Source organism: Desmodus rotundus, chromosome 2, assembly GCF_022682495.2.
Source record: "Desmodus rotundus isolate HL8 chromosome 2, HLdesRot8A.1, whole genome shotgun sequence".
Classification (NCBI taxonomy): domain Eukaryota; kingdom Metazoa; phylum Chordata; class Mammalia; order Chiroptera; family Phyllostomidae; genus Desmodus; species Desmodus rotundus.
The window spans coordinates 24,130,201-24,149,885 of NC_071388.1; the positions used below are offsets into that span (position 1 = coordinate 24,130,201).

The window sequence follows — 19,685 nt, forward strand, 5'->3', positions numbered from 1 at the left end:
TAAAGTCAAATCAGCAATTTGAGAATTTGTGTGCGAAAGATGTTCTAACAGTGATGTTGAGAAATGTTTAGTAGGTTTAACTGTTGTGGGTTTTGCAAATTTATAAATTAGGTAACTATATGTATGTCATCTGTTTGTGTAGAATTCCCCTTCATTATTTATTAAGCTGAAATACGTCTGCTACAGGGTCAATTTAGGGTCCTGAGCTGATTGCATTATGGTAACACGTGAGTCTAATCTCGCTAATTAAAAATGCCTTCCTGAGGATGGGGTGAGGCTCTGGGAACCTGAAAGCCCTCTCTAGCCCTTGATGTGGGACACTGCAGAGGGACGGGAGGCCAAAGGACTCCGGGTTTGCCATTACACTGTTCCTGGTACCTTCTCCGGAGACTTTTTTGGGAATCTCAGTTAGAGGAGTTTTCCTTTCGTTTTGGTGTAATTTAGTCATTGTAGGTTGTTATTTTAGAAAAAGTGTTTTCTCTGCATTATGACACAGGTAGGGAGATCTGATGTTTTCTTTAAATGGTGGTTTCCAGTGCTTCACATTGGGGTTTCAAATAGAAAAACATATAAACTAGATCTAAACAGCAACAGTGCCATCCGTCTTTTATTTTTGTAAGAATCTACATCTTTAAATGTTTTCTCTACTGTGTAAAACTTTCCAATTTTCTAATGGTGCAAACTTAAAAGTAATATTTTGGTATATTTTAAGGCTGATGCTTCCTAACCAATTACTAATCAAGGAATCTGGCTAAAGGCTTTTACACACAGGTGTGAGCATTCCATTAAATGATACTCATTTTGAGAGGCAAATGATGGCCACATTTCCTGGGTCACTTCTGCCTGCCCCAGGGAGGTGACCCACTGAATAGGATTATGGTGCATATTGTGTCTGCTTTTGTAAATTACTTAGGCCAACACTGGGTCCCAGTTGTCCTTAAAAGTGAAAATTGCAAATACTTGATATATGGGTTGGCCAATAGGTCCGTTTAGTTTGTTCTGTAAAATAAAAGACACATTTTTCATTTCTACCAATAACTATTGGTTTGGATATTTTGAGTATGCCTGCTATCTCCTGCATGGGATAACATAGACTGTTCTCAGTCAATGTCTCAGTTTGATCACTAACAACTTCAACTGTTGTACTTGAACATGGAGCATTGTCCAGTGAGAAATCTCCAGCATGAAATTTCACAAACCACTTTTGACACATTCAATAGGCACAGCACCTTCTCCACACACTGCACAAATCTTTTTTTGTGTTTCAGCTGCACTTTTACCTCTCGAAATAATAAAGCATAATATGCCAAAAATGTCACTTATTTTCTTCCATCTTCAATATTAAAAGGGCTACACAAAAATTCACCAATTTTGATTTTTTTTAAATGCATGCTGATATGACAGCTGTCACAATACAATCCAACAAAATTGTTTTCAATGAAGTTAAAGACAACTAGGCACTACTAGAGCCATCTGGTGGAAAAAACCGAACAGACTTTTTGGCCAACCCAGTACTTTCGGTTACATCGCAGTTCTATTTAATACATGTTGTTGGCAGACTCTCTGCTTTACATGCAAGACACTATATTTGTAAAATACAAATTAAACAATATTAAGAGTTCATTTAATTCCATCTTAGCACAAAATTTACCTACATAGACAAATCTCTACAAACACATTTAACACAGTTTATTTAGAAATGTAAATATTTATTTAAAAGTAGCTATCAAGTTATACAAGAGTACTTTGCTTGAAATCATAAAAAATAGTAAAATTGCTTTTAAATATAATATTTTTCCTACAATTCACTTTCATTGAAATATTCATTATCTTTTTAAAACCTCAACATCTTTTCATGTTTGAGCATCACAGTCTTCCCCGAATTATTGGAATGCCTTATACCTTAGCTATTTTACTAGGATAATGATTTAGGCTACAGTCACTTTGTTTAGAATTTGGGATAAGCAGATTTTTTTTCTCAGAAATTACTAAGCTCTGTCGGCGCCACGGCGGATCCTTCCTCAGTTTCAGGGGCTCGGTCTGGTGTCTGCTGCTCCTGGCAGTGGTACTTCACCTTGAGCGGTTTGCCCGGGTACCAGACCAAGTGAATACGACAGGGGATGATTTCCTAGGAAGCAAGAGTTCTAAAGTATTATGATCTGCAAAACCTTCTGGTAAAAACAATACTATATGTAATTTTGTGTTTTACCTGTGTTGAGAATTCATGGAGCAAAACAGTGTAATCAAAGTCAATTGCATCATCGTCTGTTTTCTAGAGGAAGGAAAAAAGAGGGTAATAAATAGGTGGGTTTATGTTAGCTCAGAATCTGCAAGGCTTATCTTATAAACTGCATGGATGCCTTGAATCTCCTTCTGCCTCTTGGAGTTGAGCCTCAGTTCCCTTTATCAAGGATCCTACATCAAGATATGGAAGTCACAGATTACTGTTTGGTCACTGAGTTATATGAAAATCAAGTGGAATGTCTTTCTATCACTTTTTCTCTAATACTTATGGTTTTTGATGGAGGCTAAGGTCAGTGGGGATAGGGAGAATGTTTTGACAATCTTAGGAATCTTGGTACTGTGTATGTGTTTTAAGCTGATACGTTAGTCTTGGTATGCCAGGCAGTAAGACAGGGGCAGGGCAACCGGTACTCTCAGGGTACCCCTGGGCCGGGTTCTGTGCTGGGCACTTTATTCCTGTTCCCATGCCATTCCGACTGCCTTACAAGAGTGTGTATTACAAGCCTGGCTTTACAGGGGAGGTAACTTGAGGTTACAGAGAGGACCAACACAGGGGGATTCAAGCTCAGACCTGCTGACTCCTCCACCCACATGCTTCGTGCTTTACCACATTGCCTGCAAGCCCAGGGCACTGTGTATCCATCCAGAGGGCGTGGGCAGTCTTCCTCACTGCTCTCGTTCACTGACTTCTGTAAGTTTTACTAGTGACTAAACCAATTTCCTTTTTTTTTTTTTTTTTGACACTTCCTGGGTTGTTTGTTGCGGGGTGGGGAGGAAGCTAGGGTGTTTATCTTTTCTCTTCCTATTAAAAATGGAAGAGAAGAAATAAAATAAATTCAACTTGGATTATAATTTTAATCTATCCGGATTTTGTTGAGACTATTACAGAATATCAAAATGCAAAGGCAAACAACAGGACTTGATAATAGGTTTTGCTTAAAAACGATGGAGATGTTTCCAAGCCATGACATTTCCAGCAGGTGGGGAGGGTGCTGGAGGGAGAAGATACAAGAGGGCCCTGGACCAATCAGAAATTGACTGCTTTTCCGTGGTGCCTTTGCATCCTTAGGCAGGCTTCCCTCCCTCCTGCCCGGCAGTGCACGCGTGAACACTCAAAGCGAGTGTCTGAGGCACAAGCTGCACAGTCAGAGACCTCGTGAGAGAAAATTCGGTGTCTCTCTGATAAAGAAACCGTTTCTGGAGGCCCCAGGGGTCGATCGGGCATCGCTGGGTTCCAGGGTGTATCGAGCCTGGCTTGACCCTCACTTGGCAACTATCTCGCCTTGGAAGGAACTGTTATCTAAGACGGCCCACTCGACCAGGCTGCTGAGTCGTGTGATTTTTGTCTCGGGCTTTTGTGCTGCCTGCACTATTTCTTAAGGCCTAGTAACCATGTATTTTTATGTAATGAAAAAATTGGTTTTACTTATAAACTTAAAGGGTTATTCAGGTCAATGACTTCTTATTCTGTTTCTGAAAGTAGTATTTCTGAAAGAAATCATAGCCATCTCCAGATTTTTAGCAAAAAAAAAAAAAAGAGGCAGGGCTGGAAACCAAGGATGGGATTCCAACTGCATTTTAAAAACTGCTCTGCTAAATACACTGTGTTACCCATTTTTAATGCAAAAACTTGGGTTATTGTGATGTTTGGAAACCCTGGGCCACTTAACGAAGATCTTCCTCGGTGAAGTTACTGAGACCCTTGCATTGCTGTGCCTGCAGGAGGAAGCCCCTTCAACCAAACCAAAAAGCAGGGCTCACTGGAGACTGCAGAGGGGACACGGCACACCCCAGCCTGGCGAGGTATTCCAGGGCTGGCTCGTCCTCACCAAATCGAGCTTTGCCAAGAAGTCATTATTTTTAATACTATTCAGAAATAATCTCCTTGGCTTCTCTTCAAACTGTCACAAATGCCAAATCACTATAGTCCAAACTGATGGTGATTTGCTGTGACAATTCCTGGTAACTCAGCTCTTTAATCTTCCTAGAGAGACAGACTGGAAGTGCTTGTTCATTTCCTTTCACTTACTCACCACCCACCCCACCCCCACCCACATCGCCCCCAAGAAGAGAGAGAATGATCCCTAGCAGAACCAGTGTGATTTGAGTAGAGAGTAAGTAAGCTTAGGCTATTTGAGTAGAGAATAAGTAGATGCTATCAAAAATAGATTTCTTAGCTGAATAAATAAGATGGTTTCTGTAACGTCCCCTTGGCCAATGGGGCCTCTCGTTTCGGTGGGACTTGGACAGACGGACAGTCGTGTGCTGCAGGGTAGACCATCTGCAGGGGTGCTGACAATATTTGCTATTGATAAGAGTTGGAACAATGTTCAGTTTCACTTTTCTCAATTCCTATTAAAGGCTAGGAGTGTAAGGAAAGTCTTTATCCATTTTTTTCCCCTCTAGCCAGCAGCTATCTCCCCCGCCCTCGTCATCGTCCGTGGGGTACTGGGAGTGACATCTACGTTCGGTTCTAAAGCAGTGACTGCCAGTTAGGATGGGGCTTATGTTATGTCTGTATTCAGTCCTCTCATAGCCTGTACTTCCTCAAGCTTAGTTCATTTGAAACTGTGGGTTTATAAGCCTGCACTTCCTTACACACTTGCATTAAAAGGTGAGTTTAACCCTGAGTGTAAAGATAGTAATTCCCACCGGGAAACCTTCTGGAAAAACTGCAATCCCTATACTTCCCTGAGTGACCCAGGGCCACCGAGCACCTCCGGAGACCTCCGGTGTGTGTGCTGGGCAGTCGCAGCTTTGTCGGCCTGGCCGTGCAGCTTCAAGCCTCCCAGGGCAGCGGTGCCTAGATTTCCTGATCTTGGTGACTTTCTACAAATCATTGCTTGTTTCGCTTGTTGCTGAAAGATCACGGGAATCTTTAGTAGCCATCGAATGGCAGAATTTGAAAATCTGGGAATATGTGTGTCTCATATTTTCTGTAAGAGAACTCGAAGCTGAAATGCATATCAACGTTGAAACCAAATCACCCAATTTTGTCAGTGATTTAGACTTATGTTAGTTGCAATGACTTCAGCGAATTTGTTAATCCTCATCTAATAGGCCCTAAGAGATGAAGCAATTTGCCTTGGGTGACCCAGCAAGTCAGCAGCATACTCATTTATTATTCACCTAAAACCCAAACCGCACAATGTAAAAAAGTCAGCATTTTTGTTGTCGACACCAACGTTGTTCCCGCTTTCCTTCTTGCCGCTGGGTGGAGGGATATTAATGGACAGAAGGAGGACTGGCTAGAACCGGGGAGACAGGGGCTGCTGCTCTGAACTGCGGTGTGTCCTGGTGACTAGTGTGGCAATGTGTCGTGTAAAACCACACGGGAAAGGACAACACTGGCGCTAAAAGATCCCAATTTTCTCTGTTATCTCTGTGCTGATCTGCTCAGGTTGAGTTTTCCTCTCACATTCATTATCATTCATTATCTTGACACCATCTTCTACTCTGTAAACAAAATAGTTCCCCTGATTTCTCAGTTCAGGGAAAAACCTCTTGTTGAGGAGGTGATCCGTCTTGGTGGATGAGAGAGAAACAGAGAGAAAGAAGGTGCAAGTTTTATCTCATTATAAAGCAACAATCAATCAAATGTAATTTCTATTAAAAAAACACTCTTTCAATTCAAAGGAAAGAAATGTGTTCATTTTGATGAGTATGTGTGCAGTTGTTTGATTTACAAGTGGTCTTTGGGTGGCACCCCGAAGTGTTACGGGCATCACTAACGCTGACGTGATGCTGGGCAAATCCTCGTCCTCACAGATACTTGCTGCCGATCCTGCCGTGGGTCAGCATACTGCTTCACATCCGTAAAGAAAATGAGTTCTAGGAATTTATCCTTATGGTTGGCTCAGCTTGCCTCTCTCAGAGTAGTCTATTTTGTTTACTCTGGAAATGCCCATCTCTCTCTGCGCACACTTGTGTGGCTAAACCCACCACACAGCTGATTGTGCCTGGTGCCCTGCTAAATTAATGAGCACAGATGTTCGATGCTCAAGTCCTCGCACTTCCGAACCTCCTGGCTCTCAGCTGATGGCTTTGCCTCGTTTTTCATTGAGAAGACAGAAGCCATTGAAATAGAGCTTCCACAAGCCACCACTGTGATATCTACCCTCCTACCGGCATCGGGGCTTCTTGTCTCTGCCTTCCCTGCAGGTGAGCGCTCCTTGCTCCTGTCTGAACTCATCTCCTGGGCTTATCTTATCCTCTCTAGCCTACTCAAAGGTCTTAACTCCAATAATTCTCGTTCCTACAAGTCCAACTTTGGCCCCTCTACTAGATTTTTCTCATCAACCTATAAATATGCTGTTCAATCTCCCAACCTAAAAATACAACTGAAAACAAACTCTCTTTCAACCCTGTGCTTACCCATCCTCCAGCTACAGCCCCTCCCTTTCTTTTACTCCCCTCAAGAGCCAAAATTTTGGAAAGAGATGGAGTGTCTACCTCCTCTGCCCTCACTCTCTCCTGAGCCTACCCCCATCAGGCCTTTGCCCCCTTGTGCTGCGGAGGTGGCCCCAGTGACTTCCAACTGCCTAAATCAAATGGGTGATTCTCAGTCTTCATCTCCTTGACTTTCCATCAGCCTCTGACACAGTGATCGATCCTCATCCTTGAAACCCTCTCTTTTCTCAATCTCCCACCTCTGAAGTTGGATGTGTTCCACAACTCAGTCCTTTTCTCTACAGCATCATTGTCTGTGATCTCACCCACTCTTGTGGCTTTAAAAACCACCTGCACAGTGATGATTCCAGCCCAGACCTCTCCTCTGTACTCGGCCCCTTATGTACAGATGACTATGTATTATATCCTTACTTGGATATAGGATTTAGTATGCCCCAAATCAAGCTGCTTTCTCCCCAGATTTGTTTTTTCTGAAGTCGTCTCCAATCAGTGGATGAAATCACCCTTTCTGGTGACTCAGGCCAAAATTCTATAAATCATCCTTGAGTTTTCTCATCCTCTACTATCCATATCCAACCCATCAGCAAACACTCTCGGTCTATCTTCAAAATATATCCTGAATCCAAATACATCTCCCCACCTCCACTGCCGCCATCCCTGGTCCGAGCTCCCACCAGGCCTCATCTGGATTATTGCGATACTTTACTGGTCTTCCTGCCTCACCTGTGTCTGAGGAAAGCAGCCAGACTGATCCAGCTGTAAGATGCCACTCTGAAACCCCACAGTGAGTAGGAGAGGCTCTTCTAACAGTCTCCAGCGTTCCATGAGCTGGTCCCTCCTGACCCTCTTGCCACTGTTCCAGCCACACTAGCTGCACTGATGTTTCTCCCACCGTCAGCCACCCGCTGCTTCAGCTCCCTCTGCCCGGGGCTCTCTCCCCCCTCTCACTCCCCTGGGGCCTCTGCTCCAATGTCGCTTCTGCTCCAACTGAAGGGGCTTACCTTAGGCCATCTTGGTAGCAATTCTGTCAACACCCCCCATTCCCTTTCCCTATGGAGAAATTAATTTTTCTCCATAGCACTGACCACCATTTGAGACATATTTACTTGTTCATTAGTTCACTGTCTTTCTTATCTTCCCTCACTGGAATTAACCTCGATGTCTGCAACCCCACTGCGTTTTTTGTTCATGGCTCTCCGTCGCTAACACGATACCTGGCCCATTGCAAATGTGTATTGAATGAATGAAATGCAGTTAAAGCTCCTGCTGTGAAGGTAGACACTCGCAGTAATTTAGTCTAAGCACACGGCATTGGTGGTCTCCCTTGTGGCACAAGGGAATTTTCGGTTTTCCTTACCCACTGCTTCACACCGCTGAGCTGTACCAAGTGGTATCGTAAAAGATGCGTAGTCTTTTCCCACATCACGAAAGAGCTGCCAAGGAAGGCTAAATCCCACAGGGGTCTCAGAGAGGGATCGATGTATCCGTGACTGTCTGAGAGCACAAAAACAAAAATAAAGAAACTATTTACATTAAGCGTTTTGGGGACAAAAATTTCAGTAATTAAATAAGGGCTTGGTCACCTCAGTCGTCTCTCTCGCAGCAAGACCTGCAGCAATGTGTGTGTGTTTCTCCATTACACTAAGATGTACATGCTCCAAGCAAAGCTGCTCTAAGACAGTTTCAAGGCTATTTGCTGTACTACAAAAAATGATAATCAAAGTTGATCTAAAATCTTGTTAGCTGAGAAGCATTTTATAATTAGCTCAAAATGCCTCTCAGCCCACATTCCCTCCTGGTTCGGGGTCTACGGTCCATGTGATGGGCTTTGCCAACCTGCCAGCTCTTTGTCCTTCTCTGACACATGAATTGGTAACACCTCTATCACTTTTTCTGAACACATGAAGAAATCAAGTGGGTTTTTCCTGTGGCATTTTTTTTGGACCTGAAATTTTTTGCAAAAAAAACCTACTTAGTATCAGATACTGCTAGAGTGATTAATAAGTGACCTTTTCTGACTTTTAGGAACTCAAATTTTAGCAAGTAATTTATGAGATAATTTTTCATGGACTTAAGAGATAAAAACCCATTAGCAGAGAAAATAAATTGGTTGCACTACATGCGGGGAATAACGAGGGCGTTTGGAAGTAACAGACGCTGGTGGCACTGCCCTGGAGTCAGACGAAGGGCTGGAGCGGGGCGCCCCCACCCCACTTCGTGTGCAGTGTGCACCTGGGCTCATCTCTAGGAAGCTTTCGAATTCATTAGAAAAAGCGAAACTGACTCATAATAAAACCCAGACAACTGCTTCTTCAGGGGAGAAACAGTATGGAGCAAGGGTGTCCCCAGACGGGTCAGCTCATCCCATTTGTCAATCATTGGGAAACCACAGGACCCCAGGCTAGTGCCTCAGGCTGCTTACATACTGAGTGGGATCTGCTGAGATCTGAACTGCCTACTCCAAGGGCAGTTCCATGGTTTTTATTCACTTTATCTGGAACCAAACATTTTCAATTTTCAATAGAAAATTTTATATACGTGCATAGGCTATAAATAGCACCATTAAATATCTCTGCCGAATTTAAAGTGGCAAGAGAACTTGCAAGTTTTGTTGATGAAAAGGTACCTTCTATTAATAAAATTTTTTGAAGCTTCATTGTAGCCACAGTAAGTTAGATTGTAGTAGAATGATCCTTGTGGGCACATTGGATTTATTAACTGAACATGAACCAGTTAACCTACACTTTTAAAAAGTGTCCAGAGTTTGCCCTGCTGGTATGGCTCAGTGGATTGAGTGCCAGCCTGTGCACCAAAGGGTTGCCAGTAGGGTTATCAGTTCAATTCCCAGTCAGGGCACATTCCTGGGTTGCAGACCAGGTCCCTGGCAGAGGGCACACGAGAGGAAACTACCATTGATGTTTCTCTCCCTCTCTTTCTCCCTCCCTTCCCCTCTCTCTAAAAGCAAATAAAAATCTTTTTGGAAAAAAGTGTCCAAAATGTAGGGATTTTGTGGCAAATCTTCAAAGAAAAGGTCCTATACAATTTCTAAAATTTGTGTTTTAAAGAGAACATATAAAACCCTATTTCCCCAATTAATGCTAAGGGGAGAAAAAAAATCTCGAAATAACTATATATTCAAGTATTTGCCATCAGCCCATTTATTTCAGGGAGTGCTAAATATAAACAAATTTTATAACATAGGGTCTGAGTTGTTCTTCACAACCATTTGGAACAGGATTCAATCTGAGAGGTCAGAGAAATATGGCAAGAGCTATCCAAGCTTCTGAACTTTAGAAACGCAAGGATCAGTGGTCCAGCTCCACGTTTTGAGAACACTGAGTCTCAGTAAATTGATGGGGCTCAGATGCTCACCCCATCAGAATGGAGTGCTCAGAATGGAGACCACAGACCTCCCACGTTGACATGGGTCTGTCACAGTCTCTGGGCAAGTGAGGGAATAGCAGTGGTCAGATGTCAAGCTTAATACCCAAGTGCAAGTCCAGAGATGACTTTGTGGTTTTGAAAATTGAATTTGCCGGTAAGTGCCGAGTCTTTGCTGCTGCCTGCACACTGCTGAGTGCCCGGACAAGTGAGCTCTGCTTCGCGTCAGCTGCAGACAGGGCTCAGTCCTGATTAGAGATGGCACCACTGCCCATTAGCGGTTGCCCTAAAATAAGATAAACTTGACTCCACTGCAGACTCCCAGTGAGGCCCGGAGACGGTCGGGCGGCTCGCTCAGGCCTGGCGTGGAAGGCCTGACTGGCACAGTTGAGGCCCTGGCTGCTGTCTTGTCACCTCAAGCTTCCAAAGCCACCACCAGAAGCCTCTAGAAATGTCATCTCAGGTTCTGGACTCTACCTGGGCGAGTGCACGCCTATGTGCCTGTCCTGTTACAGGGACCTCTACCAATTCCTTGGAGAGTCACCTCTTGCCTTTCCCTCATCAGAGGAGATAAGAATGGCACAGATCCTACGTTGTACTAGAGGTGAAGAACAGGAAAATGAGTTTTCTTCAAATAAGGAGGTGTACCACATTTTGTAGTTGGATTAAAATGCCATTGGGGGGATAAAAACTTAAATGATGATTCTTTTTAAGATTCTGTAATCACATAATCCCTGGATACAGAAATTCAGGACATTGGTTCATACCAGGTATGCTGACTACATCCAAGGGGTTTTTAAGCTGCTTCAGGCGTTTGTAAAGCAGATAATCCTCTTGCTGTCTTCTGCTCTTCCCCACCAGCCGTGTACAGGTGACATTAACGGGCGGTCTGGGCTTCTCCTTCTTGAAAATCACTTGAGCGGAACACTCACCCAAACGTCTCTGCTTACCTGCCTGAAATGAAGATTTTAGAATAAATATGTTGGTTCCTTCTCACTCCCCACCCACCTCAATACACAAACACACACGAGTGAGTAGTTCCTTGTACCTGGCAGGTATCAGTGGTATCAACAGAGCTGGGGGCCCTTGCTTCATAGAAAGTGATTTTTGTGTTCACAGCTGAATACAAACAACAGTCCTTCTCTCTTTGCTGTCATGTAAACTGCTTGCTGATGGCGCCCTTATAAAATAATGCCGGGCCTGTTCCCAAGAAACACCGCTGATGTCTCGTGAGTACTGCTTGGATCCAACCTCTCGGACAGGGGTACCCGACTGTTGACTGTGGACCAATGTAATGCTTTGTTGGACCTCCAGCTTGCTAACTTGAACCAGAAGGTGAGTCTGGTTCCTATTAACAAAAATGGCAACATCTTCATGCTGCCTTATGAACTTGGTCTTCTTATTCTAATTTTACAGATTAAGATACTGAAGTTTAAAGAGGAAACCACTCCATGTCTCACACTAGGAAGCAGGAAGCCAGGACTTGAGCTCATGTTTGTCTGATGCCAGAGCTCTGGCTCAGTGTGAACTCCGTGACTCACCTCTGAGATCTAACCGGACGCAGTGGAGGCTGAGATCACCCAGATGGGACTAATCCCACTACCTGCGTGACCGAGGTACGTTCGTTTGCATTCGCTCCAAGTGTGCATGTACTGAGCAATCTGGGACCCCTTCCACATGTCCCATCCAGGGACATCTGGAGCTGGGTATTGATGCATCAAGTGGATAACAATGGATGACTCATTTTTAGGACAGTGCTTCTCTACCCTTTTTAAAAAGGCCACATACTCCCAGAACAAAATGGGCATGTGGGCATCCCATCAACACTGGGCCTAGAATTTGAGGAAGGTCACGGGCCCCTAGCCATGGCCCCACTCAGACCCGTCCATGGGCCCCGAGTTACGAACTCCTGTGATAATGTGGTTGGTTGAGCTATTGAGTTCTTTTCACTTTTTCAGTTGGTTCAATTGGGTGGAGTCTCAGTTAAAACAACAACCAAAAAAAAAAAAACAAACAAAAAACAAAAAACAAAACCCTTAAAGAAAAGCCCCAAGGAAACAACCAATCTTTAAAATTGGATCTGCTTCTTGGCTTTCCAATGGGCAACTTTTCCTCCTGTGAGTGCTAGTTTTGAGAGAGAGGACATTTCCCTGGTACATTAAAATCCTAATAAACAGTGCAACATAGAAAAAGAGGTGAAGGGCATCAGGAAGAGGCTTATCAAAGGCAGAAGATGAGCTGGAACATCCTTTGATGTCGAAGCTGTTTTCAGGGAAGAAGGGAAATAACAGGTGTCACCCCTTTTTTGTTTTCCTTTCCTTTCTTTCCCCCAAAACAGCCCCACAGAATCAAAGCAGTTGTCTGAAGATGAAAGAACTCTCTTCACTCCATGAAATGGAACATTTCAATTAGCTGGCTGTGCTTTTCAGAGAAACATTGTTGGTCAAAATAATCTAGTAATTATTTTCCCTTAGCTTTAAGATAACACTTTCAGTTAGCAACACTAGCAATTAAAGGCATCTTCTTTATGCTTTAAGAAAAATTTTAGCCCTGACTGGTGTGGCTCAGTGGATTGATTGCTGGCCTGTGAACCAAAGGGTCACCAGTAGGGTCGTCAGTTCAATTCCCAGTCACGGCACATGCCTGGGTTGCAGGCCATGTCCCCAGCTGGGGGCACGCAAGAGGCAACCACACGCTGATGTTTCTCTCCCTCTCTTTCTCCCTCCCTTGCCCTCTGTCTAAAAAAATAAATAAATAAAAATCTTAAAAAGAACAATTTTAATTCTTAGGTTAATTAGCAAGTCAGAGTATAGTACCGTCTTGCTAGGACTTGTTTCTGAACACAGGCAAGCACTTCGCACCAGGCTGAGGGTCATGGCCTCCCCTCCAAAGCTCTGCCACCTGAGACACTTCAGTGCTGGATGCTGCCAGCTCATTTCTCTGGCTACTTGGAATGTGCACCACACAGGGAGAATTTGGGCTGGTCTCCCTCCATCCACCCTGTTGCTGCCTCCCAGCTTAGCCCAGCATATGGAAGTTCATCTGGCTCCAATTTCTGTGTTTTCTGTTTATTCTCTTTTTGAGGACAGGGGAAAGGAAACTGGCAAACCATGGTCCTGCCTGGTCAGAATTATGGAGAGGCCCTGGCTGGTATGTCTTGCTTGGGTGGAGCATCATCCCGTAAACAGAAAGGCGTTTACCTAGGTTGTGAGTTTGGTTCCCGGCTGGGACACATATGAGGCGACCAGTTTCTCTCTCACATCAGTTTCTTTCCCTCTCTCTTTCTCCCGTTTCCCCTCTCTCTAAAATCAATAATGCATGTCTTCGGGTGAGGATTAAAAAAAAGAATTGAAGGGAAGCTGATGATGCCTGTGGCACGCACAGCCCTGCTCTGCGCTTTATAGCACGCCGCTATGTGTAAGGTAGCTTATGGAATCGGCCTCATTCTATGCCGGTCTGCTAACAAGAAATGTCACCAGCTGACGGGAAGAGGAACAGGTTGGCATTTGAGACTGAATCATTCTAAGGACTCTGGGGTGTAGGGTGGGCTACGAAAGGAAGCTGAGAAAGTCCCTCCCGGGGCCAAGCAAGGAAGGAGGAATGAGGGCTGTGTGGATGGTTTTAAAGGCAGCTCTGCAGATGGAGTAAAATCTTGAGTTCCTGCCTAGCTCTGTTTCTCAGTTCTTGAAAACAAATAGAAAATAAAGACAGGAAGAAAAACCACAAATTTTCAGGTCGCTATATATTAATATTCTCATTCTTTAAAGATGTTATTTATTTATTTTTAGAGAGGGAGAAGGGAGGGGGAGAAAGAGAGAGAAACATTGATGTGTGAGAGATACATCAATCGGTTGCCTCTCGCATGCCCCCAGCTGGGGACCTGGCCTGCAACCCAGGTATGTGCCAGCTGGGAATTGAACCAGCAACCTTTTGGTTCACAGGCTGGTGCTCAATCCACTGAGCTGCACCAGTCAGGGGCAATATTCTTACTCTTTAAATAAATACATTCATCCGAGTTGCTAATCAGATACTTCATGAATTAGGGCAGCTTACCTCTGGGTTATAGCGCTCTGTGGTGAACACCAGTTCAGTGTGGAATTCCTTCTGTGAATCGATCTGAAACACAGAAACTGAGTCTTAGCTAGTGGAAGCTCTGCTAACATCTTCATTGCTGTGAATCACGTCTTGAGGGAACGTGGCATGGGAATGTTGGCTGCAGCCGTTGGACCCGAATACCATCTGTGCTTCTTTGGAAGGAGGAAGGATCTCCCATTTTGGTCTCATCCTGCCATTTTGCCACTGGCTGACACCTACTCACAAAGAGGAGGTTGAGAAAGGAAAAGGTCGCACCGAGGCTGGAAGCTGGCTTGGTGAGAGCGGCTACGTGAGCACAGATGGGTATCTGCCGGGCTCTGGGGTGGGCTCCTTCACGCCCCCATGTTCAGTGCCTGTCCTTGTCCCATCCGGGGCCCTGGCTGCATCCATGGGGGACACAGGCCAGCCTCTCCCTCCGGTTGAACAGGGGGCCTGGCAACAAAGGTGCACCCAGTAATAAACAGTGGGTTTTCAGATGGTGACACTGAAGGAAGGGAGTGGTAGGGCAGCAGTGACTGGTTTTACCACAATGGTGTGGAGGAGGGACTGTTCCATGGTGCGACCACGACCAGACCAGAGAGCCAGGTTGGGGCCAGAACAGAGCCTGCTTCCCGAAGGCCCCTCAGAGAGGGTCTGATCGACCCTCTCCCCCGGCCCCACAGCATGCTGGTTCCTGGCTTCCCTTCTCTGACACCTGTAGCCCCCCGGCACCCGAACCCATCCTGCCCTGTTCTATATAATTCTTTAGCACGTCCCAAGTATCATGGAGGATAGACACGCCATCTTCCACTGCCCAAGACTTGCCTTATGTGTAAATGTCCCTTAATAAACTCTCTTAGTTGCCAGACTGGAGTGGCCTGTGCCTTTACTCTTTCCCAGCCCTCCCTTACAGAGGTTGATTTTCGGTCTCAGGGCTTTTCCCTGCATGGGTGTGGGCCAACAGCTGGTGAGAGAAGGTGCCTGGGAGGAGGGCAGACCAGCTGAGGTCTGGAGGACTGCAGGGAGTCAGTCACTCCTGCACTGGGGGGGGGGGGGGGGGGGGGGGGCAGAGGGAGCTGCCAGGGAGGTCGGAGCCAGGATTAGCCTGTAGTCTGGGGCGAATTACCGACCCTGGTTAGAGACCTTTGGCTGTTAGGGTGGCTCCTTCCCTTTGGTTTCCACAAGCAGACATCTTCTAAACTTTGGAAACATACGTTTAGCTGTTTTAAACATATAAGTTGATTCCAATGCATATTTTCAGAGTATACATACCCAAACCATTAAAGCAATTTAAACTGTTTAGAAGACCTTTATATCATGTGCCATCATCTTTTTTTAATTTTTGTGTATATTTTTAAAGCAAAATGATCATTTGGCACAAGGGAATGCTTTCTGAGAAGAAAGAACTTTGTGCTGCCGGGAGCTGAAGTTATTTCATACAATCTTGATTAAGTTAAACTCTGGAAACATCAATTTCCATCGTCTCTGAGCCCAGGAACACAATAACTGAACAGGATTATCTTATCTGAAATAGACCACACATCATCCGCTACTGCTACAGATTCTTAAAAAAATTCTGGGAAACTGAAGAACTGGGGGATGGGATTCTGTGGCCATTACCCATGTAAAGAATATTTAAATGAGCTAATGCATAGATGTTGCTGGGGGTATGGGAGCACCCAGCACCGAGGAGCAGTTTGCTTAGGGCTCATCTTCAACCTTGAATCAAGTTCTGGTGTAAATTGAAACACTGATCTCAATTTACAAAATTCATACACACAAGTCTGTCTTCTCACGCATTCACTGTTTGCCCCCTACGGTGCCAGGCACCCGGGACATACGCAGAAATGCAGCATCCAGTCCAGTCTTACGTCAGAAACCTGCTTCTAAGTGGATGCAGGCAAGTCACCAGCTGCAGAGAGTAGCTCCTCGGCATGGCTGAGTGAGGCCTGCGCAGAGGGTGCTAGGTTAGGGAGGCTTTCTCCAGCAGGTGGGGCCTGAGCTAGTTCTCCGAGAAGCAAGTGCTGGCCAGGCAAAGGCATGGTGTTGGAGTTGTGGAGGAAAAAGGGGTTCTGTGGAAAGTAGCCTCAAGGGGGATCTAATCGTAAATTCCTAACTGACCTGGTCACAGTGGGTGGTCATGTTCCAGGCCTATAACTTCTTTCCCGAAAGGTTTCAAGTCATTTTATTATGCATCTAGGCTAACACACCTTTGAAACGCCAGATGTAATACCCCTCAAAGGGAGTATTATGTGCTCTGTTAATACCCCTTAAGAGAGCCCACGATCTTGTTAACTATCCTGTGATCCAGTCCCCACCTTGCTTCTCCCACCTTCCTGCCATCTTCCTGACAGCCCCCCCAGATCATCTGAGATCTTGCTCCCTGTCATTTGTGGTCAGTTTGACTCAAATGGAGCCTTTCAAAAATTCCCTCTAGGTCTGGGCGTTTCTTACATCCACAGTATAGGGACTGGTCCTCCAGGGAGGCAGGGAAGCTAGGAAAAGGCTGGGGTGTGTGGCCCAGGGTCAGGAAGGACTCACTTTTATGAAGAGGACTTAGAACTTGATACCAAAGTCTGTGGGAGCCCAGTAAAGTAAACCTAACTACAGTACTCAGGGTGTGGTTGTGGTAGGCGGTTAGGTAGGCATGAGCAGAGCAGGAACGATGGGCCCCATGCAGTGTGTCACTCAGGAAGGGGCCCCCGGTGCCAAGCAAGGGGCCAAACTGCAAGCCCTTGCAGGACCACTCCCTTAAGTATTAACTCCTGGAGGTGACACTTAGGCCTCAGTTGTGTTTCAGCCCCAGGCCCAGAGAAGCAGCAAAGCCAGGCAGAGGGATGCTGAGACTGATGACTAATGACCTTGGGTGCCAGCCAATCAGTGGAGGAGGCACACCCAGAAAGCTGATGAATATTCTGTTGAGATCCTCCCCTGAGACCTCAGATAAAAGCCCTCACGGTGGAGGACCCAGCGAGGCTCTCTGTACAGAGCAGCCAGCACCTGTGCCCTCCCCCTTCTTTTCTTTCCACGGGGGCTTTCTGTCTCTGTCTCTCTGTCTCTGTCTCTTCCTCTCCCTCTCCCTCCCACAAACACACACACACACAGCTGCCCCCCAGCACACCTGAACCTCTCCTCTCTCCATATTGTCTCCTCCCTCAAGGCCCCATCTCTCCCCCTCAGCTCCTAAGCTCCAGGGCCCCTTCTTTTGCTGTCACTTGTTTCCTCAGCCCATTTCCTCTTCAACTCCCTTCTTCTCCTTCTGTGGCTTTCTAAGTAAACTTTCTCTTATATTGTGAGTCTTGGCCCTAAAGTCTTCTCTTGTCCGGAACTCCAGAACTGCGGTTGCTGAACTGAGGTTAACACCTGGTACCGTTTTTCTGCCTCTAACATTATGAGGAGTCCAGACACAGTTTTAAGACAGCCTGGGTCAGGGTAAAAGTTCAAGGTCTGTCCACTATTTTTATCATTACTAAAATCTGTGGATATGAGGGAGAGAAGGCACTGTGTTAGAAACCAGTGTTTGGCCCCAGTTCGAGGCTGGGGGAAAATGGAAACATGGATTCCTATCTAAAGCCTGGGTTTACTCCTGAGGCTCCCAGTGAGCGGGTGGAGGGTACAGAGTGTGACCTGCAAGACAGTGGCTAGAGGAGGCTGTCCCCAGGCATCTCTCTCTGTCCCCTGAAGTTCGGTGTATTCACTGCCCCCACCTGAGTGAGAGGAACACACGGAACTGTGGGCCTGCTGCCTGTGACACCTCCACCACACTGGGCCCCTCAAACAACTGAATTCACAGAGGGCAGCCCTTCCACTTGCCAGCAGGGTCTGTGCCTTGCTTCACCGGCTGTACCAGCCCAGGCAGCCTCCTGCCTACTGCACGTAGGACCGAGGAGTCTGCCCTTCACATTCATGTGGTGCCCCTGAGTGCAGGCCTCTTACACAGGAGTCAGGGACACCCTTCAGTCCACCAGGTGGAGGGTGACAGGGTCAGTGGTGAGGCCACTCAAGAGAAGAGGAGGAGGAAGCAGAGTTGGCAGATGCAATCTTTGGTGCTGGGGGACCTCAGAGCCGTGCAGGAGACAGCTGAATGGTTAGGAGTAGATTCAGTAGAAGTGGTAGGTGAACTCAGGAGTTAAAGATTTTAGCCTTAGTTGATAGGCTTAAGTGATTAATGCGTGTGCAAAGCAGTTATTCCAGGAACTGGATGCGTGACTCCAGGAGGGTGACTAGCAATTCGACCTTTGTGCACCAGGGAGTCTGCAAGTCATGCAGACGGTATCTGAGCCGTGCTGTTCCAGGGAGGGTACGTCTGTGACATAGATAAAGAATTGTTGATCAATGATAAAGGACTAGAAAAATTGCTGCCTGACTGCCACTCATCCAATTAACCTTTTTTTCTAAACCCCTTACCTATCCTTCTATCTAATTAACGTTTTTCCAAACCCCTTACCCACCCTTTCTTCTCCTTATAAAAAGGTTGGCTTGGGTTGAGATGTTAAGACGGTTTTGCGGGTGAATAAAGCACCCATAAAGATTCGATCCTTGTCTCCACTTATTGGTTCTGGTAGTGACAGGCAATGCAAACACAGGAACACTGACTTTCCTGGTTTCAGATGTGGTGGAAGCCATCAAATTTGATGCTGTCCCCAGGGGAAGGTGTGTACACCAAGAACTCTGAGGACCACCAACCAGTCACATCAACATTACATTCCGCGTGCCTGTTCACCTTACACGAGGACTCCCACGTGGATGAAAAAGATCTGACTGTAAATTCCTTCTAGGTAAGTCCTAGTGGGTAGACATGCCCCAGGCAAGGAAGTTTTTAGTAAAAGATTTATCTTTGCCTTAAGCAAGTCCAGTCATTGTTTTTGTGCACCTGTGTTAACACACCTTTGAAATGACCACCCCCAAGAGAGCACATGGTCTTGTTAACCATCCTGTAACCTGATCCCCGCCTTGTTTTTCTCACCTCCAGGTAACCTTCCTCACTTCCCTCCTTAATTCCAAATGCAGAAAAGAAGCAGCTGTTCTCCAGAGCAAGTGGGATCGTGCTCCCCGGCATGTGGCATCCGCTTGGCTCAGGGCCTCTCTTACACAGACTCTCTGCAGGTCTGGATGTTGCTCAGGCCAACAACAGAAATAGTCTTCTTTATTGGTGGTGTCATCGTGCTTATTTTAAATAGAGTACTTAAGATACTATTTGTCTCCGCAGGATTTTGGAAACGCGTGGACGCCAGCGAGGGCCTGTTCTCTCTTGGGAACGCACTGGTGGCAAAGCCTGGGAGCTGGGTCAGGGAGCAGCCTGGCCTTTTGAAGTAGTGTTTTCCTCGCTGATTTGATTTCCTTACTTTGTTTTAATTAGGCACTCTTAAAAGCATCTACATTTTGTTTTGTTTTAATTAGGCACTCTTAAAAGCGTCTACATTTTGTTCAAAATAGATTTTTGTATTTTTAGTTGTACTGTATCATTGATCAAGATTCTGCCCTTTTATCTCCCACTGAGTCATAAGTTCCCCTGAGGTGGCTCTGCTGGGTCTCCGAGATAGGCAGCAGGCAGCAGCCACAGCCCTGCGGGCCTC

General features: G+C 45.8%; 1 protein-coding gene across 1 annotated transcript in view; it reads right to left on the bottom strand.

Annotated features, from left to right (window-relative positions):
* Window positions 1-1,688: 1,688 nt before the first annotated feature.
* The window catches only part of RARRES1 (retinoic acid receptor responder 1), a 30,931-nt gene continuing 12,934 nt past the window's right edge, over window positions 1,689-19,685 (bottom strand). The window contains exons 2-6 of the mRNA XM_024565340.4: window positions 14,089-14,151; window positions 10,803-10,989; window positions 8,012-8,148; window positions 2,210-2,272; window positions 1,689-2,128 (exon numbers count right to left, since the gene is read on the bottom strand). Coding sequence (XP_024421108.3) covers window positions 1,979-2,128; window positions 2,210-2,272; window positions 8,012-8,148; window positions 10,803-10,989; window positions 14,089-14,151 — 600 coding nt within the window. The 3' untranslated portion in view covers window positions 1,689-1,978. The remainder of the gene's footprint in view (window positions 2,129-2,209; window positions 2,273-8,011; window positions 8,149-10,802; window positions 10,990-14,088; window positions 14,152-19,685) is intronic.